A 19,787-nucleotide genomic window follows, 5' to 3' on the forward strand; every position below is an offset into this window, starting at 1 on the left:
AACCTTGAGTGTCATGCTGGCACCAACACAGCATGAACTTGGGCCTCATGGAAACGCCCAACATATGAGCGACTTTTTGCTGCGTTATCTTCAAAACAATGACCGTATTCTTAGGGTTAGAAATAGTGCTGACTACTGCGTTGCCACTCCGTTAGATCCATGGTACAAGAGTAAATTTAGCTAGATGCTTCCCCCCGTGGAAAGGGATGTGTGCATGCCGGAGTATCGAAACATGCTTGTAGACTTGGTTCGTTTTCCCCAAGTCAGTGTGCATCCCACTTCTAGATGTCCAACCCCCGGGAATGTCAAGGCCTTATCGCAAAAACAATAGCAAATTCTGTGAGTCACTTAACACATTTTTTAGCCCAGCCCCTGCACCAGCAGAACAGAGTACAAGTCTGACACGTTGTGAACGGCTGGAGAGGATGGTTCAGGAGTATCTGGAGCTCAATATCAATGCCATCGGCTGTTGCTTGAGGTGTCAGGTCTCCCATCTTAGAAGGCTTACACCGCTCACTTAACCACCAGGTCCTCAATTCCAAGCTGTAAATGCTGGGCCAGACCCCGATACCTCATGCATGGCCCATGGCTGACTTCTGCTGTGCCATTTGCAAATTTCTACTGTGAGTCAATTGATGCCAGATTTTTTATGGTGTGGTACACACCTAATTTTAGCTGTTTGGGAAGCTGTTTTTGTCACCCATTATGGTGTTGTCTATATGTTTGGTTTGGCCTTCTATTGAATCTAATGGCATTCGGGTACGTTTGTCAAACCGTTCATCGAACATGTTCGGCGAATGTCCAATCATTCGGCCAATCGAACCAAACCTTGAAAGGTTCGCTCACCTCTATCTTTAACTGCTCCCCCCCACCCCCCACTGGCTGACAGCAGGATCAGCATTATAGTCGGCTGTCAGTCAGTACAAGGAGTGCGGTTACTTGCTCTCTATACACAAGAGCTGTGAGTGAAACAGTGCTGGTGGCACCCCTATGACTGGAAACCGAACACTGCCAGGAGGAATAAAATGAATTTCCTCCTGGCAGAGGGGCTCTCGGTGCCAGCACCGCACAGAATCCGAATGCTATTTTCCTACAGATCAAGCCTGTATCTGCTGTTTAATAGCATTATTTTACATCACAGGTTCCCTTTTAATGTTTTGGCTAATCATCAGTACATATCATATTGCACTTCTGACTCCTGTTATGTTTTTGTGTTATAATTCTAATTTTTGAATGTTAACCCAGGCAATCAATACTTGGGATCACGAGGGGAAAAATTAGCTTTTTTAGGGTAGATTGATTCATGCATTGATTCATGCAGAATACCTTCTGTTTATCACCTCCCATCTATCAGATGAACTTGATGGACGTGTGTCTTAGGTTTTTTCAGCCGTACTAACTGTGATTCTAGTATTATAGTTGTGCGATACTGTATACATGTAATCTTTAAATGATTCTTATGACTGACCAATTTTCATTTATTGCAGACCTGCTGTCCCTGATTCCTAGACACAATGGTAAGTCCAAATTATCCTGCACTATGAGAAAGAGAGTTTTATTTATTTAAAAAAAATCATCTTCCAAAAATGTACTCAATTAAAGTTACCAGAATTAGGGCCCCCTCCCTGTTTTGGTGATGCCATGAGAATTCTTCCTGTCCCGTGCACTTGTGGCCTTTGCCTGTTCAGAAGTATGTTGGTTCACTTAACAGGCGGTTTAGACTGCATGTTAGAGTACTTGTAGGGCATAAAATGAAGCAAATACAGGCACAATATTTTATAGCTTCTGGCCAGGCCAATTTTGTTTAGCATGCTGTGTAATTGCCATTTCCAGGCTCTGTAGCTTGGCTCAGCTGGAAGTGAATGGGAGCTGAGCTATAGTAGTCAACAATGACCATTATACAGTGTATGGAGCTGTGGTGATGGTCGCACGTGTCCAGGAGCTTTGTTCTATCACTGAAGTTATCTTGATTAGTGGTGATTCCTTCTATTGTGCCGACCTGACTGTAGGAGTCGGCTTCGATTTGCCATCACTGTACTCATTAGGTGTCGGGGTTTCTTTACATTGCTACCTTTTTTATACTTTTGCTGAATTTTAAGAATAAAGTAGTTCTCAACATTTGTTCTATATTAGGGCAATATAGTAAATGAACAGGTCTGCTCTCGTAATGGCTAAAACAGCAAAAATATTGTCATTGGCTGAAAGGAACCATGAAAAATGAACTCATAATTATGCCTACAGTGTCTATAGGGGAGTGCTCCAGACCTTCCTGTCAGTGTATATCCAGCAGCCTGTCGGTCACCACTGAGTTAGGTGGGAGAGGATAATGCTTCACTCATGCACACAGCATAATCGGAACAATGTGCTTACTGTATTGAGAAAAATTGTGCCTTTTTAACCAATAGAAGAAACCTGTCCCGGTACTAACAAAAAAAAAAAAAATCAAAGAGGAAGAATAAATGAATTAAAGACTTTTGTATTGCGATATTTAAACACGTTTGGGTGATTTATATTTTCTAAATATCTATCCTTATGCCCTTACCACTTTTGTAATTAGCTTTATTACACAATGCCCTACTTTTCCCTATTTAATCCCTAAATGTGTGTTTTGTTTTTTGTTTACTGTACTTGCTGTTTTGGTTCGTTCGAGAGGATTCTCGAACATGACATCAGCAGAGGCTGGGGCTGCACTCACTCCCCGCAGCGTCTATCAGCCCTTCTGGAACCGGACATCATCAAGGTTCAGCGATACAGTTACTTACTAGTTTCCTGCATTATAGCCCCTGTGAAGACATCCTGGGTGATGGACGAGTGAGTGTAGCACCGGCTTTCTGCTTCTATTGCCACAGTAGCGTCTGTGAAAGAATACATCAGGTGGTGGAGAAACAAGAAGTGAGTGACACTAGTGCTGCCCCGCAGTTTCTACACCACCCTCAAATCATCTAGAGGCAACGTTGGTGTCACTCGCTGCTTCTAGTGTTGGCAGCGGAGATGGAAGAAAATTGCTGGTGCTGCACTCACATTGTCAATCATCCAGGACAGCTTCAGAGGGGGTGGCGATGCAAGGAGCTAGTAAGCAGTGCTGCTTCCTGGTGACCTCCTGTTCCAAGAGCGGTAATGGACACTGCGGAGAGTGAGTGCAGCCTCCTGTAACATCACATTTGAGACGTCTCTCAAACGAAAAGTCACAGGAAATACTGTGTTAATAAAAAATAAAAACAGGGATAGGGAGAAGTGTAGGGTGTTGTGTGATACAGCCAATTACAATAGTGGTAAGGGTGTAAGGATAGATATTTAGAAAATGCATTTTAAAGGGAACCTGTCACCCCCAAAATCGAAGTTGAGCTAAGCCCACCAGCATCAGGGACTTATCTCCAGCATTCTGTAGTGCTATAGATAAGCCCCCGATGTATCCTGAAAGATAAGAAAAAGAGGTTAGATCATACTCACCCAGGGGCGGTCCCGCTGCTGTCCAGTCCGATGGGCATCGCGGTCCGGCGCCTCCCATCTTACAATGACGTCCTCTTTTTTGTCTTCACACTGCGGCTCCGGCGCAGGCGTACTTTGTCTGCCCTGTTGAGGGCAGAGCAAGTACTGCAGTGCGCAGGCGCCGGGAAAGGTCAGAGAGGCCCAGCGCCTGCGCACTGCAGTACTTTGCTCTACCCTCAACAGGACAGACAAAGTACGCCTGCGCCGGAGCAGCAACGTGAAGACAAAAAGAGGACGTCATCGTAAGAAGGCCCCGGACCAGACCGCGACGCCCACCGCAGTGGGTCCGCCCCTGGGTGAGTATAATGCTGTAGATAAGCCCCTGATGCTGGTGGGCTTAGTTCACCTTCGATTTTGGGGGGTGTCAGGTTCCTTTTAAGTGCCCGACTACCCCTCTAGCACCCTTCATCTGATTAAAATAGAATGTTACTACATTAGCCACAGATCAATTTAAATAGTCAAAATGGCGTCCATTGTGGTGTGAATGGATTAATAATATATTGGTATATGGTGACCAAATACAGATTAAATGAAGAATTACCGTGTCAAGTGTCTTGCAGCATTGAGTAATGCTTACAAATACAACATTATGTATACCATTCTAGGAAAACTGTAATCACGATTACTTCAGAGGATATAGAGGCGCCATAATGCTGTCTCTTAAATGGCTACAATAATTGAGGAAACTGAATTAGAATCATTGGCGCAAGAGGCCAGGAAATCTTCATGATACTTTGCCACTACATATCTCTATAGTACATAGTATAGCTTAGTCAAAAATCACTTTTATTATATACTGGGGGTTTTGCAGCTGTAGATGAGAACAAATATTGTTGTGCCAGGGAAAAATCTAATCTTTGGATAATTTATTTGTACTGCGACATATCACTTGTGACTTGTGAAGTCTTGGTCTCCAAAGCAGTAACATTGCGATTGGGAAAATGTATTTGGTTTTTACATTTAGCTTTGGAGACTTTTTGTTTTTTTGATAGTCTACGCCATACATCAGTATGAAAATACAATAACATTATTTCCCATGTGATATTAAGGGAAACTTGAATTCACAAAGCCATAACCTATATTCTGTGTTTAGCACGGGCGGATTAAAGTGAAGACTACGTTGGAGCAACAGGAGGCAAAGCGTAAGGAGAGAGAGAGAAAATTACAACTCTATGTTAGTGCCACACAGGCAGCCTTCAATAAGGTAACTGAAGCCGTCATTAGCTGGTGCTGGCTTTTCCACTAATATGCTTCCAATTTTCCTTTGAGTTGAAAGGGTTTTCCAAAATCTGTAGAAGAGTAGGGATCTTTTTTAAAACCAAGAAATAATCCTTACTTACCAGTTAAATACCACACTGCTCCGGTGGACCTCATCAGTCCTACTTTATTCACCTGACCTCTGTAGCCAATTGCAGGCTTCAACGGTGCTGCCTATGAAATCCTCACAAGGCCAGTGAGTTGCTACAGAGGTCAGATGAATGATGTTTGAATTGTAATTATTGCTGGACTAGTGATCACTGGAGCAGTGAGGCTATGTGCCGGAATCCGGAATTAGCAGCACTTCGAATGCAGTGCATGTTCGCTGCGTCCAAAGCGCTGCCTTCTGTTGAACACAGGTGAATCCACATGTGTTCACTGAAATTGACAGGCTGCGGTCTTGAAAGACGCGCCTCATGTCGGTGTTTGCAGGTGATCCATAGGCACACATGCACACATACTAGACATGGGATTTCTAGAAATCCCATCCATTACGCTGTAACATCTGGCCACTGTGGTTTTTACCCTGCATAAATACACAGCGTCGAAACCGCAGCAAATTCCTGATGGTAGGCACATACCCTGACTCTCAGCTGGTAAGTAATGCTTTTAGCATATTCTATAGTCTTATGTAGTAATGGATTTTATTTTGTTTATTTAAATCCTGCAAAATCCTTTAAGGGTATGTTTCCACGTGCCGGATTACATCAGGATTTGCTGCGGATGGGACACTGCGTACAGCCTCAGCATCCAATCCACAGCATCCAGATGTTACAGCATAGTGGAGGGAATTTTATGAAATCCCGTCTCCACTATGTGCGCACGGCCGCATCCGGACAGGCGGCATGTCTTTCTAGACTGCAGCATGACTATCTTGCGGCGACAATCCATCTCCGCAAGATAAATAACTTAGTCTATGTATAGGATGTGGTGATTCTGCCTGTGTTCAATGAACACATCCGGAATCACCGCGCGTACAAAAGGGGGCAGCACTTTGGGCGGAGCGTCCAAAGCACAGAGCTTCCAAGACGTGGAGACATAGCCTTAATCAGTATTTTGATTAAATCTAGAAATTGACATGTAACCATTTATGTTTACGGAGATTTTATTAGGTACAGTGTATGTGCAGATGTATTGGATTTTATCTGTATTAACCCCTCTTGTGACATGTGTACATTATAATTGGTAAGGAGATGCCCCATTATGACATGATATTGTCTTAGTGATTTATGGGGGCAATAAGCACTGGCTTCACTATCCGCACCTTCAGATGAGGAAGCGAGAGCTATAGCTGCACTCTCACTTCCTCTTGATTACTTATACGTCTGAAAGAGGGGACAGTGAAGCCGACACTGAGTGGGCACACGGCTCACATTACATAAAAGCCTCAAGTTATTACACCAGTGATCAAACTAAAATGTTCAAGTCTCATAGTAGTAGGACTAAATAAAAAGTTAACAAAAATGTAAAATAAGCAACATAAAAAACACAACATTTCCTACAATTTAAATGTATAATACATTTGGTATTAGGATTATATAAAATTGTCACATTACTTAACCCCTACAGTGAACATAACAAATATATAAAACCCACTTTTTGACTTCATTTTTAATTATTCCGCTGCACAAAAAGTAGAACAAAATGCAATAAAAAGCATATGTAACTGAGAATATCACTGAAAACATTGGGAGTAAAGGAGAAAGGGTCAGGGTATGTGCACACGTATCTGTGAGGGCTGCAGATTTTTCCGCAGCGGATTTGATAAATCCGCAGTGCAAAACCGCTGCGTTTTTTACTGCGGATTTATTGCGGTTTCTATTGCGGATTCCGCTGCGGGTTTACATCTGCGGTTTTCTATTGGAGCAGGTGTAAACCCGCAGTGGAATCCGCACAAAGAATTGACGTGCTGCGGAATGTAAACCGCTGCGTTTCCGCGCGTTTTTTTCCGCAGCATGTGCACTGCTGATTTCGTTTCCCATATGTTTACATTGTACTGTAAACTCATGGGAAACCGTTGCGGACCTGCAGCTGCGGAAACGCAGCACGTGCACATGCACAGCATGCACGTTCACGTGCACATAGCCTTAGAGAGCTTCAAACAGTTGGGTGCTTTTTTAAATTTACCAAATGGCTGCAATGAAACAAAGAGTGAAAAATGTAAAGGGGTCTGAATACTTTCCATACCCACTGTATATTATTCAAGGTTTTTTATCCTTTGTTATTACATATTTAAATTAGGCCATTGGGTTCATTGCTTTTTCCTGCTCTTACATAACCTATTTTATTCTAAGATCTATTAATTAAAACGAACTTTGTTCGTGGGACAACCCCTTTAAGTTTATTTCCATATGAAAAAGTTCATCGTTCCTTTTCAAAAGGAAAAACTGCCTCAATTGTAGAGATTTATTAAAAATAAATGTCAAGGTTGGCCTGCGACTTTGTCCAAGCTTTTATTAATTGCGTTTGACATCCCTGATTTAACCCAGTCATTTTTATCTCCTCAGTGAAACGTGAACGGACCATCGACATAAATTTGACAGTATTTTTCAGTGCCTGCTTTAGAATCTACGTTTGCCCGTAGTATGAACCTTCTGTGCTATGAAGGCTTATTTTAGTTTTTTTTCCCAGAGAAAAGGTGGACAGTTGGATAAAGAAGCCTTGGAAATCACAGCTCAGATATTGGCTTTAAATCCAGACTTTGCCTCATTATGGAACTTGAGACGAGAGGTTTTTCTTGCACTTGGATCTGACAGGTGACTTTTATTTTTTCGCTGTAGGACTCTGATATTGTACAAATTGTGAAAAGGTGTAGTGTTAGCATGTATGGTCAAATAGAAATGATCCTTTAATGATCACATGCATTCAGACGGTTTGCAAGTAGTGTTTGGTGACAGATGGAAGGGGGTACACGTAGGATCAGACTACTCCTACTCACCGATTTGTTTGTAGTCTCTAACCATGGAAATGCATAGATATGCAAAGTAGCTGTACAATACTGAAAGATATTTTTTACATTTTCAAAGGTGTGTATCCATTCAGAAAAGCTACCCAATTAAAGGTACAAGTGGGGGAAATGTAAGTGGTCAGTTGTTAAGCACATAAATATTACACTTTGCTTTCTTTTTGTATTTGAGGTCAGATGAAGAGATGCGCTCTCTGTATTTGTCAGAGCTCTCCTTTCTACAAAATTGTCTACGAGTCAACCCCAAATCGTATGGCACTTGGTATCATCGTTGTTGGATCATGAAACATATGCCGGAGCCAGATTGGGCTAGAGAGCTAACACTTTGTAATCAATTTCTGGAGATTGATGAGAGGAATTGTAAGTGCAATCTAAATAGAGTCCACTCTCGCACAATATTGTGACGTTAATCATATTTATTTTCCTCCTCGTCTGGTATACAGTTCATTGCTGGGGTTACAGAAGATTTGTAGCACAATCATTTCATGTGCCTCCCTCTGATGAGCTTGAATATACTAGCGACCTTATCACCAAAAATTTCTCCAATTACTCATCTTGGCATTATCGGAGCAAGCTTCTTCCCCAGATTCATCCAGACCCACAGCATCTAGGCCGAGCAACCGAAAAAGTCTTGCTCTCAGGTGGGAAAACAAAGATTACTTAAGAAATGTCACAATTCTATCCATATTTCATGAAGGAACTCTTGGAGAAGGAATTCTGAACTTTAGGGTAGGTTCACACGTTTTTCTATAGGGACAGCTCTCCAAGCGAACATATGGACGTGTGACCAGACGCTTAAAAAGGAACGTTAAGATCATTAGAAAAGTGCCTGGCCAGTGTACTGGAAGTGCGGCACCCAGGAGAAAGTCAACTTTATTCCTCCTGGTTGATGCTGGCTTTGTCAGGCAGGCGTGTCAGTGTGACTAAAGTCATTGCTCCCTATACTGTGACTGACTGATAGCTGGGATCTGCAGAGCTGGCTGTCAGTCAACGTGCCGGAGCGTGCTTACAGCCGCCTCACAGTATAGTGAGTAGCGACTAGCCGCACTGGCACACCTGGCAGGTCCCTGGAGCCTGGAGGAATAAAATTCACTGTCTTCTGGGTGCTGCTTTTCCAGTATGGCAGCCAGGCACCTTTTCTAATGCTGTTAACCTGCAGATATCTGAGGTGACAGGTTGACATTTAATATAAGACAATTGACAATTTCCATGCTGAGACTCTGTAAATTAGCCTAGTTAATTTAAATTTGCCAATAAAAGTGATCAGCCTACTCTACATGATTGACAGGCTTTATTTATTTATTTATTTTTTTCTTCCAATTTTTAGTGTTCTGTCACACATTTGTAACTTTTCCACGTGTATAATGTGCTGTGTAATAAACAGCATTTTGATTGTATTTTCTGCTAGAACTGGAGCTTGTACAGAATGCGTTCTTCACGGACCCAAATGATCAGAGCGCCTGGTTTTACCATCGATGGCTTCTTGGAAGAGGTGGGTATCCCCTAGGATGTCTTTCCTCCTTTTACACAATTACAGGCCTATAGTGATGCTGGTATGTGGATGATTGATCTTTGGTAGTTGCTTAAACGCCTGTGATCATTGATAGAAAGCTATCACTGTTAAAAGGCAAATCCTTGCTAATAATGCTAAATCATGAAATTGCTCATTTTAAATTTCCATCATATTTGTTAAACCAGCCTCAATGTAACTTTTGTACATTTCTGCATTTCTTTAAAATTTGTCTTTTTCTTCCAGCTGATCTTCCTCTGTCTATCAGATGTATCTCTGTTGATGTGGCTGGCTCCTGGATATCAATAACCTTTTCTCAACCAGTTTTAGTAGGTGTACAGAAGTGAATTTCATGTTATCTTGTTTTGATGTACTGCTGGTTAAGGTAACATTATTTGGCTAAACCAAAACCTGATCTCATTTTAAAGGCTTATAAGCTCCATACACAATAGCTGTCAGTCGTCCATTGGTTCCATTGATTGTTTGGCTGGTAGCTACAGTTACATCTATAATATAACGCTGGGAGCGTCACTCTGTCCGAAGCCTTTATAGACTGCGCAAGAGCAAACGCCGGCTTAGTCTGGACCCCACAGAGTGACGCAGCCCAGGAGATTGCGGTATGCGTAAGCACTGAACGCACACCGCGATCTCCAACGGAGAAGCAGGGACGTGCCAGGAGGGTGAGTATGCTATATTCACCTGTCCCGTTCCAGCGCTGCGCGCCGCTCCATCTTCCGGGTCCTCTGCCTGTGACGTTCACAGTTCAGAGGGCGCGATGACGCGCTTAATGCGCGCCACCCTCTGACTGAACAGTCACAGCCAGAGGATCCAGAAGACGGAGTGGCGCACAGCACTGGAACGGGACAGGTGACTATAGCAAGTGTATCGGGGGCCTGAGCTAGCGGCGACTCCTGCACCTGACCCCCACAGCGCGCCGGTGTCCCCGCCTGCTCAGGCCCCCCCAGCACTTGGCGCCCAGCAACGATAGGTGAGTATGTTATTTTTTTTTTATATATATATATATCGCAGCAGCATACGGGGCATACACTATGGAGCATCTTATGGGGGCCATCAACATTTTTGGAGCAGTGTACGGGGCATATACTATGGAGGATCTTATGGGGGCCATCAACCATAATGCAGCAGCATACGGGGCATATACTATGGAGCATCTTATGGGGGCCATAAACCATAATGGAGCAGCATACGGGGCGTATACTATGGAGCATCTTATGGGGGCCATCAACCATAATGCAGCAGCATATGAGGCATATACTATGGAGCATCTTATGGGGGCCATCAACCATAATGGAGCAGCATATGAGGCATATACTATGGAGCATCTTATGGGGACCATCAACCATAATGGAGCAGCATATGAGGCTTATACCATGGAGCATCTTATGGGGGCCATCAACCATAATGGAGCAGCATATGAGGCATATACTATGGAGCATCTTATGGGGGCCATCAACCATAATGGAGCAGCATATGAGGCATATACTATGGAGCATCTTATGGGGGCCATCAACCATAATGGAGCAGCATGAGGCATATACTATGGAGCATCTTATGGGGGCCATCAACCATAATGGAGCAGCATATGAGGCATATACTATGGAGCATCTTATGGGGGCCATCAACCATAATGGAGCAGCATATGAGGCATATACTATGGAGCATCTTATGGGGGCCATCAACCTTTATAGAGCAGCATATGGGGCATATGGATGGGAGCAGCAAATTACAGAACGGTGGCGCAGGATGGGAGCAGCACATGACAGAACGGGGGTGCAGGATGGCAGCAGCACATGACAGAACGGGGGTGCAGGATGGAAGCAGCGCATGACCGAACGGGGGTGCAGGATGGAAGCAGCACATGACAGAACGGGGGCGCAGGATGGGAGCAGCACATGACAGGATGGAGGCACAGGATGGGTGCAGCACATGTCAGAATGGGGGCGCAGGATGGGTGCAGAACATGACAGGATGGGGGCACAGGATGGAGCAGCACATGACAAGATGGGGGCGCAGGATGGAGCAGCACATGACAGGATGGGGCGCAGGATGGAGCAGCTCATGACAGGATGGGGACGCAGGATGGAGCAGCACATGACAGGATGGGGACGCAGGATGGAGCAGCTCATGACAGGATGGGGGAGCAAGATGGGAGCAGCACATACCAGGATGGAGACCATATACCAATATAAATGCTCGCCACCCGGGCGTAGAACGGGTTCAATAGCTAGTCCATATATATTTGGACAGAGACAACATTTTTCTAATTTTGGTTATAGACATTACCACAATGAATTTTAAACAAAGCAATTCAGATGCAGTTGAAGTTCAGACTTTCAGCTTTCATTTGGGGGTATCCACATTAAAATTGGATGAAGGGTTTAGGAGTTTCAGCTACTTAACATGTGCCACCCTGTTTTTAAAGGGACCAAAAGTAATTGGACAATTGACTCCAAAGCTATTTCATGGACAGGCGTGGGCAATCCCTTCGTTATGTCATTCTCAATTAAGCAGATAAAAGGCCTGGAGTTGATTTGAGGTGTGGTGCTTGCATTTGGAAGATTTTGCTGTGAAGTAAACATGCGGTCAAAGGAGCTCTCCATGCCGGTGAAACAAGCCATCCTTAAACAGAAAAAAACATCCGAGAAATTGCTACAATATTAGGAATGTCAAAATCTACAGTTTGGTACATCCTGAGAAAAAAAGAAAGCACTGGTGAACTCATCAATGCAAAAAGACCTGGGCTCCCACGGAAGACAACAGTGGTGGATGATCGCAGAATAATCTCCATGGTGAAGAGAAACCCCTTCACAACAGCCAACCAAGTGAACAACACTCTCCAGGAGGTAGGCGTATCAATATCCAAATCTACCATAAAGAGTAGACTGCATGAAAGTAAATACAGAGGGTTCACTGCATGGTGCAAGCCACTCATAAGCATCAAGAATAAGAAGGCTAGACTGGACTTTGCTAAAAAAAAACATCTAAAAAAGCCAACACATTTCTGGAAGAACATTCTTTGGACAGATGAAACCAAGATCAACCTCTACCAGAATGTTGGAAGGAGAAAAGTATGGCGAAGGCTTGGTACAGCTAATGATCCAAAGCATACCACATCATCTGTAAAACACGGCGGAGGCAGTGTGATGGGTTGGGCATGCATGGCTGCCAGTGGCACTGGGTCACTAGTGTTTATTGATGATATGACACAGGACAGAAGCAGCCGAATGAATTCTGAGGTATTCAGAGACATACTGTGTGCTCAGATCCAGCCAAATGCAGCCAAACTGATTGGTCGTTGTTTCATACTACAGATGGACAATCACCCAAAACTTAAAGCCAAAGCAACCCAGGAGTTTATTAAAGCAAAGAAGTGGAATATTCTTGAATGGCCAAGTCAGTCACCTGATCTCAACCCAATTGAGCATGCATTTCCCTTCTTAAAGATTAAACTTCAGACAGAAAGGCCCACAAACAAACAGCAACTGAAAACCACCGCAGTGAAGGCCTGGCAGAGCATCAAAAAGGAGGAAACACAGCGTCTGGTTATGTCCGTGAGTTCAAGACTTCAGGCAGTCATTGCCAACAAAGGGTTTTCAACCAAGTACTAGAAATGAACATTTTATTTAAAATTATTGAATCTGTCCAATTACTTTTGGTCCCTTTAAAAACAGGGTGGCACATGTTAAGGAGCTGAAACTCCTAAACCCTTCATCCAATTTTAATGTGGATACCCTCAAATGAAAGCTGAAAGTCTGAACTTCAACTGCATCTGAATTGTTTTGTTTAAAATTAATTGTGGTAATGTCTATAACCAATATTAGAAAAATGTTGTCTCTGTCCAAATATATATGGATGTAACTGTTATCTCTCCCAACTCCTCCATAAACAAGCATTAGTAATCTGTCAAGTTCTCCTGCGCTTTCTACAAGGTAGCCACTGCCAGACTCCTCTAGCAGTGGCTTAATTCACTGAGCACAAAAGGATCAGTAGTCCCAAATCAAACATGCAGGATCGATATGCCCCCTGCAATCTGTCAGGGAATCTTGTGATTCCCAAACACATTGGGGCTCTTTCAGACGTCAGTGGGTCCGGTACATGTGGTGACAATTTTCACACGCAGTCGGAGACACACAGGTAGATCCATACAAGTGAATGGGTCTGTGCACATGTCGTGTTTCCACGGACTGTGTGTGCAAAACACGCTGACATCCCGCACACTGACTCAAGGATGACATCCATGTGTCAGTCAGTGTGACACGTACCGGTGCCTGGGAATCAGCTGTACTGTTAGCGCTGTTCCCCGGCGCTGAGTGCTGAAAACAGCTCTCATCATTCTCCCAGTGTGCAGTGATCAGCGCTAGCAGGGGACAATGTTGAGAGTTGTATTAAGCTGATAACAGCGAGAGCAAGCGACTGCTGATGAGAGTATTCATCAGCCTCCACCTGCTCTATAAATAAATAAAAAATGACGTGGGGTTCCCTTGTTTTTTTGATAACCAGCCAGGCAAAACTGACAGCTGTGGGCTGCAACCGTCAGCTTTATCAAGGCTAGTTATCAAGAATAGAGGGGTCCCATACTGTATTTTTATTCTTGTTAACTAGCCTTGCTAAAGCTGACAGCTGAGGGTTGCAGCCTACAGCTGTCAGTTTTGCCTGGCTGGTTATCAAAAATACAGAAAAACCCCATGTCATTATTTATAGTGCAGTCGCTGGCTGCTGAGTACTCCCATCAGCCGTCATCTGCTGTCGCTGTTAACAGTTGAATACAACTCTCAACATTGTCCCCTGCTCGTGCTGCGAACAGGGGACAGTGATGTTAGCTGTCTTCAGCACACAACGTCTGGAAACAGAGCGAACAGTACCACTGATTCCTAGATGCCGGTACGTGTGATACTGAGGCGGCACATGGTTACCACACACATTTAAAACAGATGGACACTGATATCTTCGGTACTGTTTTTTCCAGTATCAGAAATATCAAGACGTGTGAAGGAGCCCTTAGACTGTTGGCCGAGCCTGCCGACACATGTGCTGCAGACATTCGTCTAAAGTGTATGGAGGCCTTAGCTATTATAGCCCAATCATGGCGTTTTGTATCAAAATATTATAGGCCTGTCATAGAGGTACATGGGATTTCTACTCTATTCAAATTTGGGAAAAAAATGTACAAACTATTTCTTGACCATACACGCTTATAGATTTTAATAGGAGAGCAGAACACCTTTTTGTCTTAAAGGAAATGTGTCATCAAAAAAAGTAAAAATAAATTAAAACCTTTAAAGCCTTAATGTTTACACTTTTAATATATGCAAAAATTTAAAGTATAGGACCTGAAAAAAATGGCTCAAAAAGTTTTGATATTTTCAGCTTATAAACACTAGGAGGAGCAGCTGCTCATGTTTGACATTAACACAAAGCGTAATTCTAGCTTGCATTATGATTGCAGTAAGTGTGGACAGAATCTGCTAGCATGTGTCTGACTTCACTTCTTGCCTACTCTTATGGGTGTCTGCAAAAGGAGAAGTGAAGATAATTTTGTAGGTGACTGTCCACTTCAATATCACATTACAGTGTCACAGATGACTGCTGAAAGTGCTGATCCTAGCTTACCTGCTAACTGAGGCAAAAATTGACATAGCGTCCCACTTCACAGGGCGCAATGTCACAATTTGTTGTGAATTAGTCAAGAGGTGCTTATTTTTCACACTGATTAAAGCAGCAAGATCTGCTTGTTTCTTTCCCAAGACCATCGTTGCCAACAATATGTAAAAAGCCAAATAAAGATCTGAAAGTAATGAATACTAGCAGTCTAATACAATACTCTTCATATAAGAAGGCAGCTTTGAACAACAAAGTGAAATGTTCAGGGAGACAACTGAAATGGTATTTTTCTACTACCCTTTGTCATTCTTCACTTCCCTTTCTACAGAATTTTCCACAATGGTCATGTCTTAAATACAGGAGGGAAAGATTTGCTGTTTGATATTAATATTCACTCACAGCAGTCTATCTCTTCATTCGGGGACACAGGAAACCATGGGTGTATGCTCCTCCTCAGCAATGCACACCCCATCAACTTTCACAAAGTTAATTAGTTTAGCTTAGTGTCAGTAGGATTTGGACACGGGTCTTTTTCTAGACCCATATCTACCTTGGTTTTTGTCGTTTTCCAGTAACGTCTCCACTTTTTCTTTTTCAGATGGATCTTCTTACCTCTGGAGGGATACAGTGCGAACAGTCACACTGCACTCCCACATAGAGACTGAGTGAACTGCCACCCTCATATGTCTAGTTGACAGGACCTTGACCCCTAACACATTAAGAGTGCTCAGGTAATCTTTATATTGGTACTGGCCCCCTGTCTTCTGCTCGCTCGCCCACCAGAGCCTATCTGTTTCAGGAGGCATGGACTTACCACAACCCTAAGATGCTCGGACGCCTATGGAGGGTCCTGACATCTTCAGGGATGGAGTTAGGCCCCAATTTCTGTACGGCCTAGTGGTGGCTTTTAGCTCCGCCCCTCCTCCTGGCTTTATCGAGCGGGCTCATCTCCCTCCCATCGCAGACACGCCCCATCTTCCTCCTTCAGTGGCACGCCCTTTTCACATAGAAGGCTCTCCTCTTCCTCCCTGCGGTCGCCATTTGCCGGACCTGGACCTGCAAGGTGGCACTTTCTTCAGGCAACACAGACACTCCTCCTGCAATCTCCATGCAGCCTTCCTTGTCACCAGGAACTCCTCTGAAATCCTGGAAGCAGACTTCAGGACCTGCATCTCTTCTGAGTAAGCTCTGCTCTACAGACTGTAACTCTCCTCAGCAAATTCTTTCCTGTCCCCTAACCTGTGGCATTAGATAGTGGGTCTGTCTTCTATCATGTCTAATTCCAAGGGAGAGCGCTATCGCCCTCCAGCTTCTTCTGCTCTTGTCAAACACTTTGTTTACTCTTTTTGTAAATGCAGCCTCCCTTGAGGTCAGTCTTCTTTCCTCTGTCAGGACTGCAGCAATCCGCCCCACCACCCAATCTTGCTACCCAGAGAGAGTGATTCTCCTATCCCAGTGTGGGCTACCTCTCTGTCACAACCTGTTGCAGACCTCACCAAGGTGTCACAGACCCTGGTGTCTGTTCTTGACATATTGCCTGCTTCTCCTTTCGCCGTTGACAGATTGCCTACCAATATGGGCCGTAAGATCTAGGCAAGAGCGTCGTTCCATGTTTTCATCTTGCTAGCTCTCGTCCCCTCACCTCTCCTGGCTGACTGTTTCTTCTCGGTCCTCCGACCCTGAGTTACCCGCTGAGGTGGTCTCGGATGTATTTTCCAAGGCTGACTCGGACCTGGATTCTGACCTCTAATATGAGAGACATGGTTCAGAGCCTTATTGTGGCGGTCAGCCAGACCTTTAACATCAAGAATACCGCTATGGAACCCGCAGAACAGGTGGGTTCCTTTTAGACGGTTGAAACCAACTCCTAGGGTTTTTGCCTCTCATAAGGTATTTGAGGAGGTCCTCTCTATTGCTGGCTGCTTGAGCTGCAGCTCTTTAGTGGCCATCCATCAAACTATTTAGCTAAAGGCATGGCAAGCGGACTTCTCTTCAAAGAAGTCCCTTGCCAGTTTGCCTTTCCAGGGATCTCGGCTATTTGGCTCCAAGCTGGACCAAATTATTAAAGAGGCCACCGGAGGGACGAGTTCTCTCCTTCCTCAGGCCAAACCTCGACATCCCCCTCCGAAGCGTAATTTTCGGCCCTTTGGCCGTCTCTCATCAACGAAAAATTTTAAAGATTTTTCCCACCAAGAGAGGACACAGGTTTGCCAGGAAAGGAAAAGCGTTTCCTTCAAACCTATCCCCTCATGGCTGAACCGCAATGCACAAGGTAAATTCGCCTGATACAGGCATGGCAGATTTTCCTCTGCATGAAGCCTCTCCATCACCCAGGGATTTTCCCAGGCTGGGTGGTCCTCTCCTGTGTTTTAGGGAAGCCTTTCTTGCCTCAGTTGTTGGGTCAGAGAGGTTGTATCTTCAGGATACAAAATTGAATTATTTTTGCGGCCCCGAGATCGATTCTTTGTATCCCGTCATCCAAGAGATCTCCGGGGTTCCGAGGTTTTTCGCTTCCATTGCCTCTCTTCTCAGATCAGGGGTTATTGTTCCCGTCCCATCCCAGGATCGTTTCACGGGCTTTTATTCAAACCTCTTCCTGGTTCTGAAGATGGACGGTTCGGTCTGACCCAACCCATCCTAGACCTGAAATTACTGAACAAATGGGTCTTGGACCCGTTGAAGTGCACAGCGCGAAACGGCCGTTGTCCTCACCTGTTTCCCCGCACCCTCTCATGTACATTCCCCGCCGCCTCTCCATGTGTACCTGAGCGCTGATTTCAGCGAATAAAGGATTTTTCTGCAACAGCATTGTTGGGGTGAGTGCCGCATTGCTTTTTACATATATTACTACAAATGGGTCTGTCTGCAAAATTTCAGGATGGAATCCCTTTGTTCAGTAATGGCTTCCATGGAGTCGCAAGAGTTCCTGTGCTCGATAGATATCCAAGACTCTCTATCTCTATATCCCTATTTTCCTAAGGTATTAGAGAGTTCTGCGTTTTGCGGTGCGGATGGATGAGTTTCAGTTTGTTGCCCTACTGTTTGGTCTCGCAACCACACCCAGGGTATTCACGAAGTTCATGGCAGCGGTGATGCCCCTTCTACGGTTCAGATACCTAGTGCTCATCCCGTGCCTCTACAAAATCCTCATCAAGAAGGCTCCGTCTTTTTACCAGGTCCAGGAAAGCTTGTCCATCACTCTTGAGACCCTGTCTCGACTCGGCTGGATATTCAACAGGGCAAAGTCTTGCCTTGTCCCTGCACAGCATCTGATATTCCTAGGCATGTTGTTCAACACCCTTCAGGTAAGGGTCTTTCTTCCCAAGGAGAAGAGGGCAACCCTCCAGCGGGGGGTTTGCTCTCTGCAGGGTCCTCGGTCTCCATCCTTCTGATCAGGACTTCCATCAGATTTGCCTTCGATGGTGCACTCGGGATGTAGACCTCATGGCGTCCCGGTTGAACAGGAGCGTCCCATAGTTCGTCTCAAGGTCCCACAATCCTCTTGCGGTGGGCGCATAAGCTCTGGCGATACCCTTGTCACAGTTTGCTCTTCCCTATCTGTTCCCTCCTCTCCCCTCCCTCCCAGACTGTTGAAAAAGAACAAGGTGGAAGGGGTGACTGTCATTCTAATTGCACCATATTGGCTCAAGAGGTCTTGGTTCACAGAGGTCGTGAATCTTCTCGCAGACACCTCCTGGACAGACCAGATCTTCTTTCCTAGGGTACGGTTTTCCACCAGAATTCTCGGTTGCTCTATTTAACGGCGTGGCTGTTGAACCCGTAGTTTTAAGAACGTCCTGGTTTTCAGAACGAGTGATTCTGACGATGATCTGGGCTCGGAAGCCGTCATGATCATGGGTCTATTATCGGACTTGGAAAGCTTATTTCGGTTGGTGTGAGGCAGATCTCATTATTCTTATGTCCTTTGCTCTCCCTTCTATTCTTCAGGCGGGACATGATGCAGGCCTTGCCGTCAGTTCTCTAAAGGGCCAAGTGTCAGCACTTTCTATTTTTTTCCAGAAGAGCTTATCCTTCTGTCCTCAGGTCAGAACATTTCTTTAGGGAGTGGCCCATTCAAGCCCTCCATACCAGACACCTGTTGATCCCTGGTACCTCAAATTAGATCGGGGAGCCCTCAGGAGTTCCCCCTTTGAACCATTTCCACAAGTCTCTCTTTTTTTTTTTTTTTCTTGGAAGGTGTTTTTTCTTGTGGCAATCACTTCCATTAGGTGCGTCTTTGAGCTGGCGGCTCTTTCCTGTCATTCCCCCTTCCTGAATAAGGTGGTTTTGCAGCCAATACGAGGTTTCAACTTTTCATCTAAATGAGCCCACTCCTCCAGAACCTCCCATTTTATTTTGAGTGCAGACCAATTATTAACTTTCATGTAAATGAGGATATTGTCCTCTCTTCCTTTTGCCAAGCTCTGACTCCTCCTCTGGAGCGTTCACTGAACAGGATAGACCTGGTCAGGGCGATGTGTGTCTATCTGGCTAGGACTCTCTTTTTGTTATTCCTGGGGGTGCATATAGATGTCTTCCGGCCTCCCAAGTCTACGTTTGCTCGCTGGATCAAAAACAGAGCACCTCCCCCTGGGATTAAAGCACAGTCTACCCAGGCAGTGGAAGCCTCCTGGGCTGTACGCCATAGGGCATCTGCCCTACAACTTTTCAAAGCGGCAACGTGGTCTTCCTTTCACACGTTCGCAACATTTTACAGGGTCCATACCTACACTTCGGCAGATGCCAGCCTAGGAAGGAGGATCTTGAAGGCGGCAGTGGTTAGTTCTTTGACCTGAACAGAGTTTGTGCTATTCCCTCATCAGGGACTGTTTTTGATCTTCCCATTGTTTCCTGTGTCCCAAAATGAAGCGATAGAGAAAACAGGATTTTTGGTTACTCACCGTAAAATCTGTTTCTCTGAGCCTTCATTTGGGGACACAACAC

At 44.7% G+C, this 19,787-nt stretch overlaps 1 protein-coding gene across 4 annotated transcripts in view; it reads left to right on the plus strand.

The window, feature by feature from the left end:
• The window catches only part of RABGGTA (Rab geranylgeranyltransferase subunit alpha), a 107,791-nt gene that overhangs the window by 26,628 nt on the left and 61,376 nt on the right, over window positions 1–19,787 (plus strand). The window contains exons 2-9 of one of the 4 annotated variants that reach the window (XM_069762363.1): window positions 1,488–1,517; window positions 4,583–4,693; window positions 7,378–7,502; window positions 7,773–7,807; window positions 7,889–8,071; window positions 8,155–8,352; window positions 9,120–9,203; window positions 9,468–9,550. In XM_069762363.1, coding sequence (XP_069618464.1) covers window positions 1,515–1,517; window positions 4,583–4,693; window positions 7,378–7,502; window positions 7,773–7,807; window positions 7,889–8,071; window positions 8,155–8,352; window positions 9,120–9,203; window positions 9,468–9,550 — 822 coding nt within the window. In that variant the 5' untranslated portion in view covers window positions 1,488–1,514. Of the gene's footprint in view, window positions 1–1,487; window positions 1,518–4,582; window positions 4,694–7,377; window positions 7,503–7,772; window positions 7,808–7,883; window positions 8,072–8,154; window positions 8,353–9,119; window positions 9,204–9,467; window positions 9,551–19,787 lie in introns of those variants that run through there. The other 3 variants (XM_069762367.1, XM_069762371.1, XM_069762378.1) reach the window with 3 other exon arrangements.

Source organism: Ranitomeya imitator, chromosome 1 (assembly GCF_032444005.1).
Source record: "Ranitomeya imitator isolate aRanImi1 chromosome 1, aRanImi1.pri, whole genome shotgun sequence".
Taxonomy (NCBI): domain Eukaryota; kingdom Metazoa; phylum Chordata; class Amphibia; order Anura; family Dendrobatidae; genus Ranitomeya; species Ranitomeya imitator.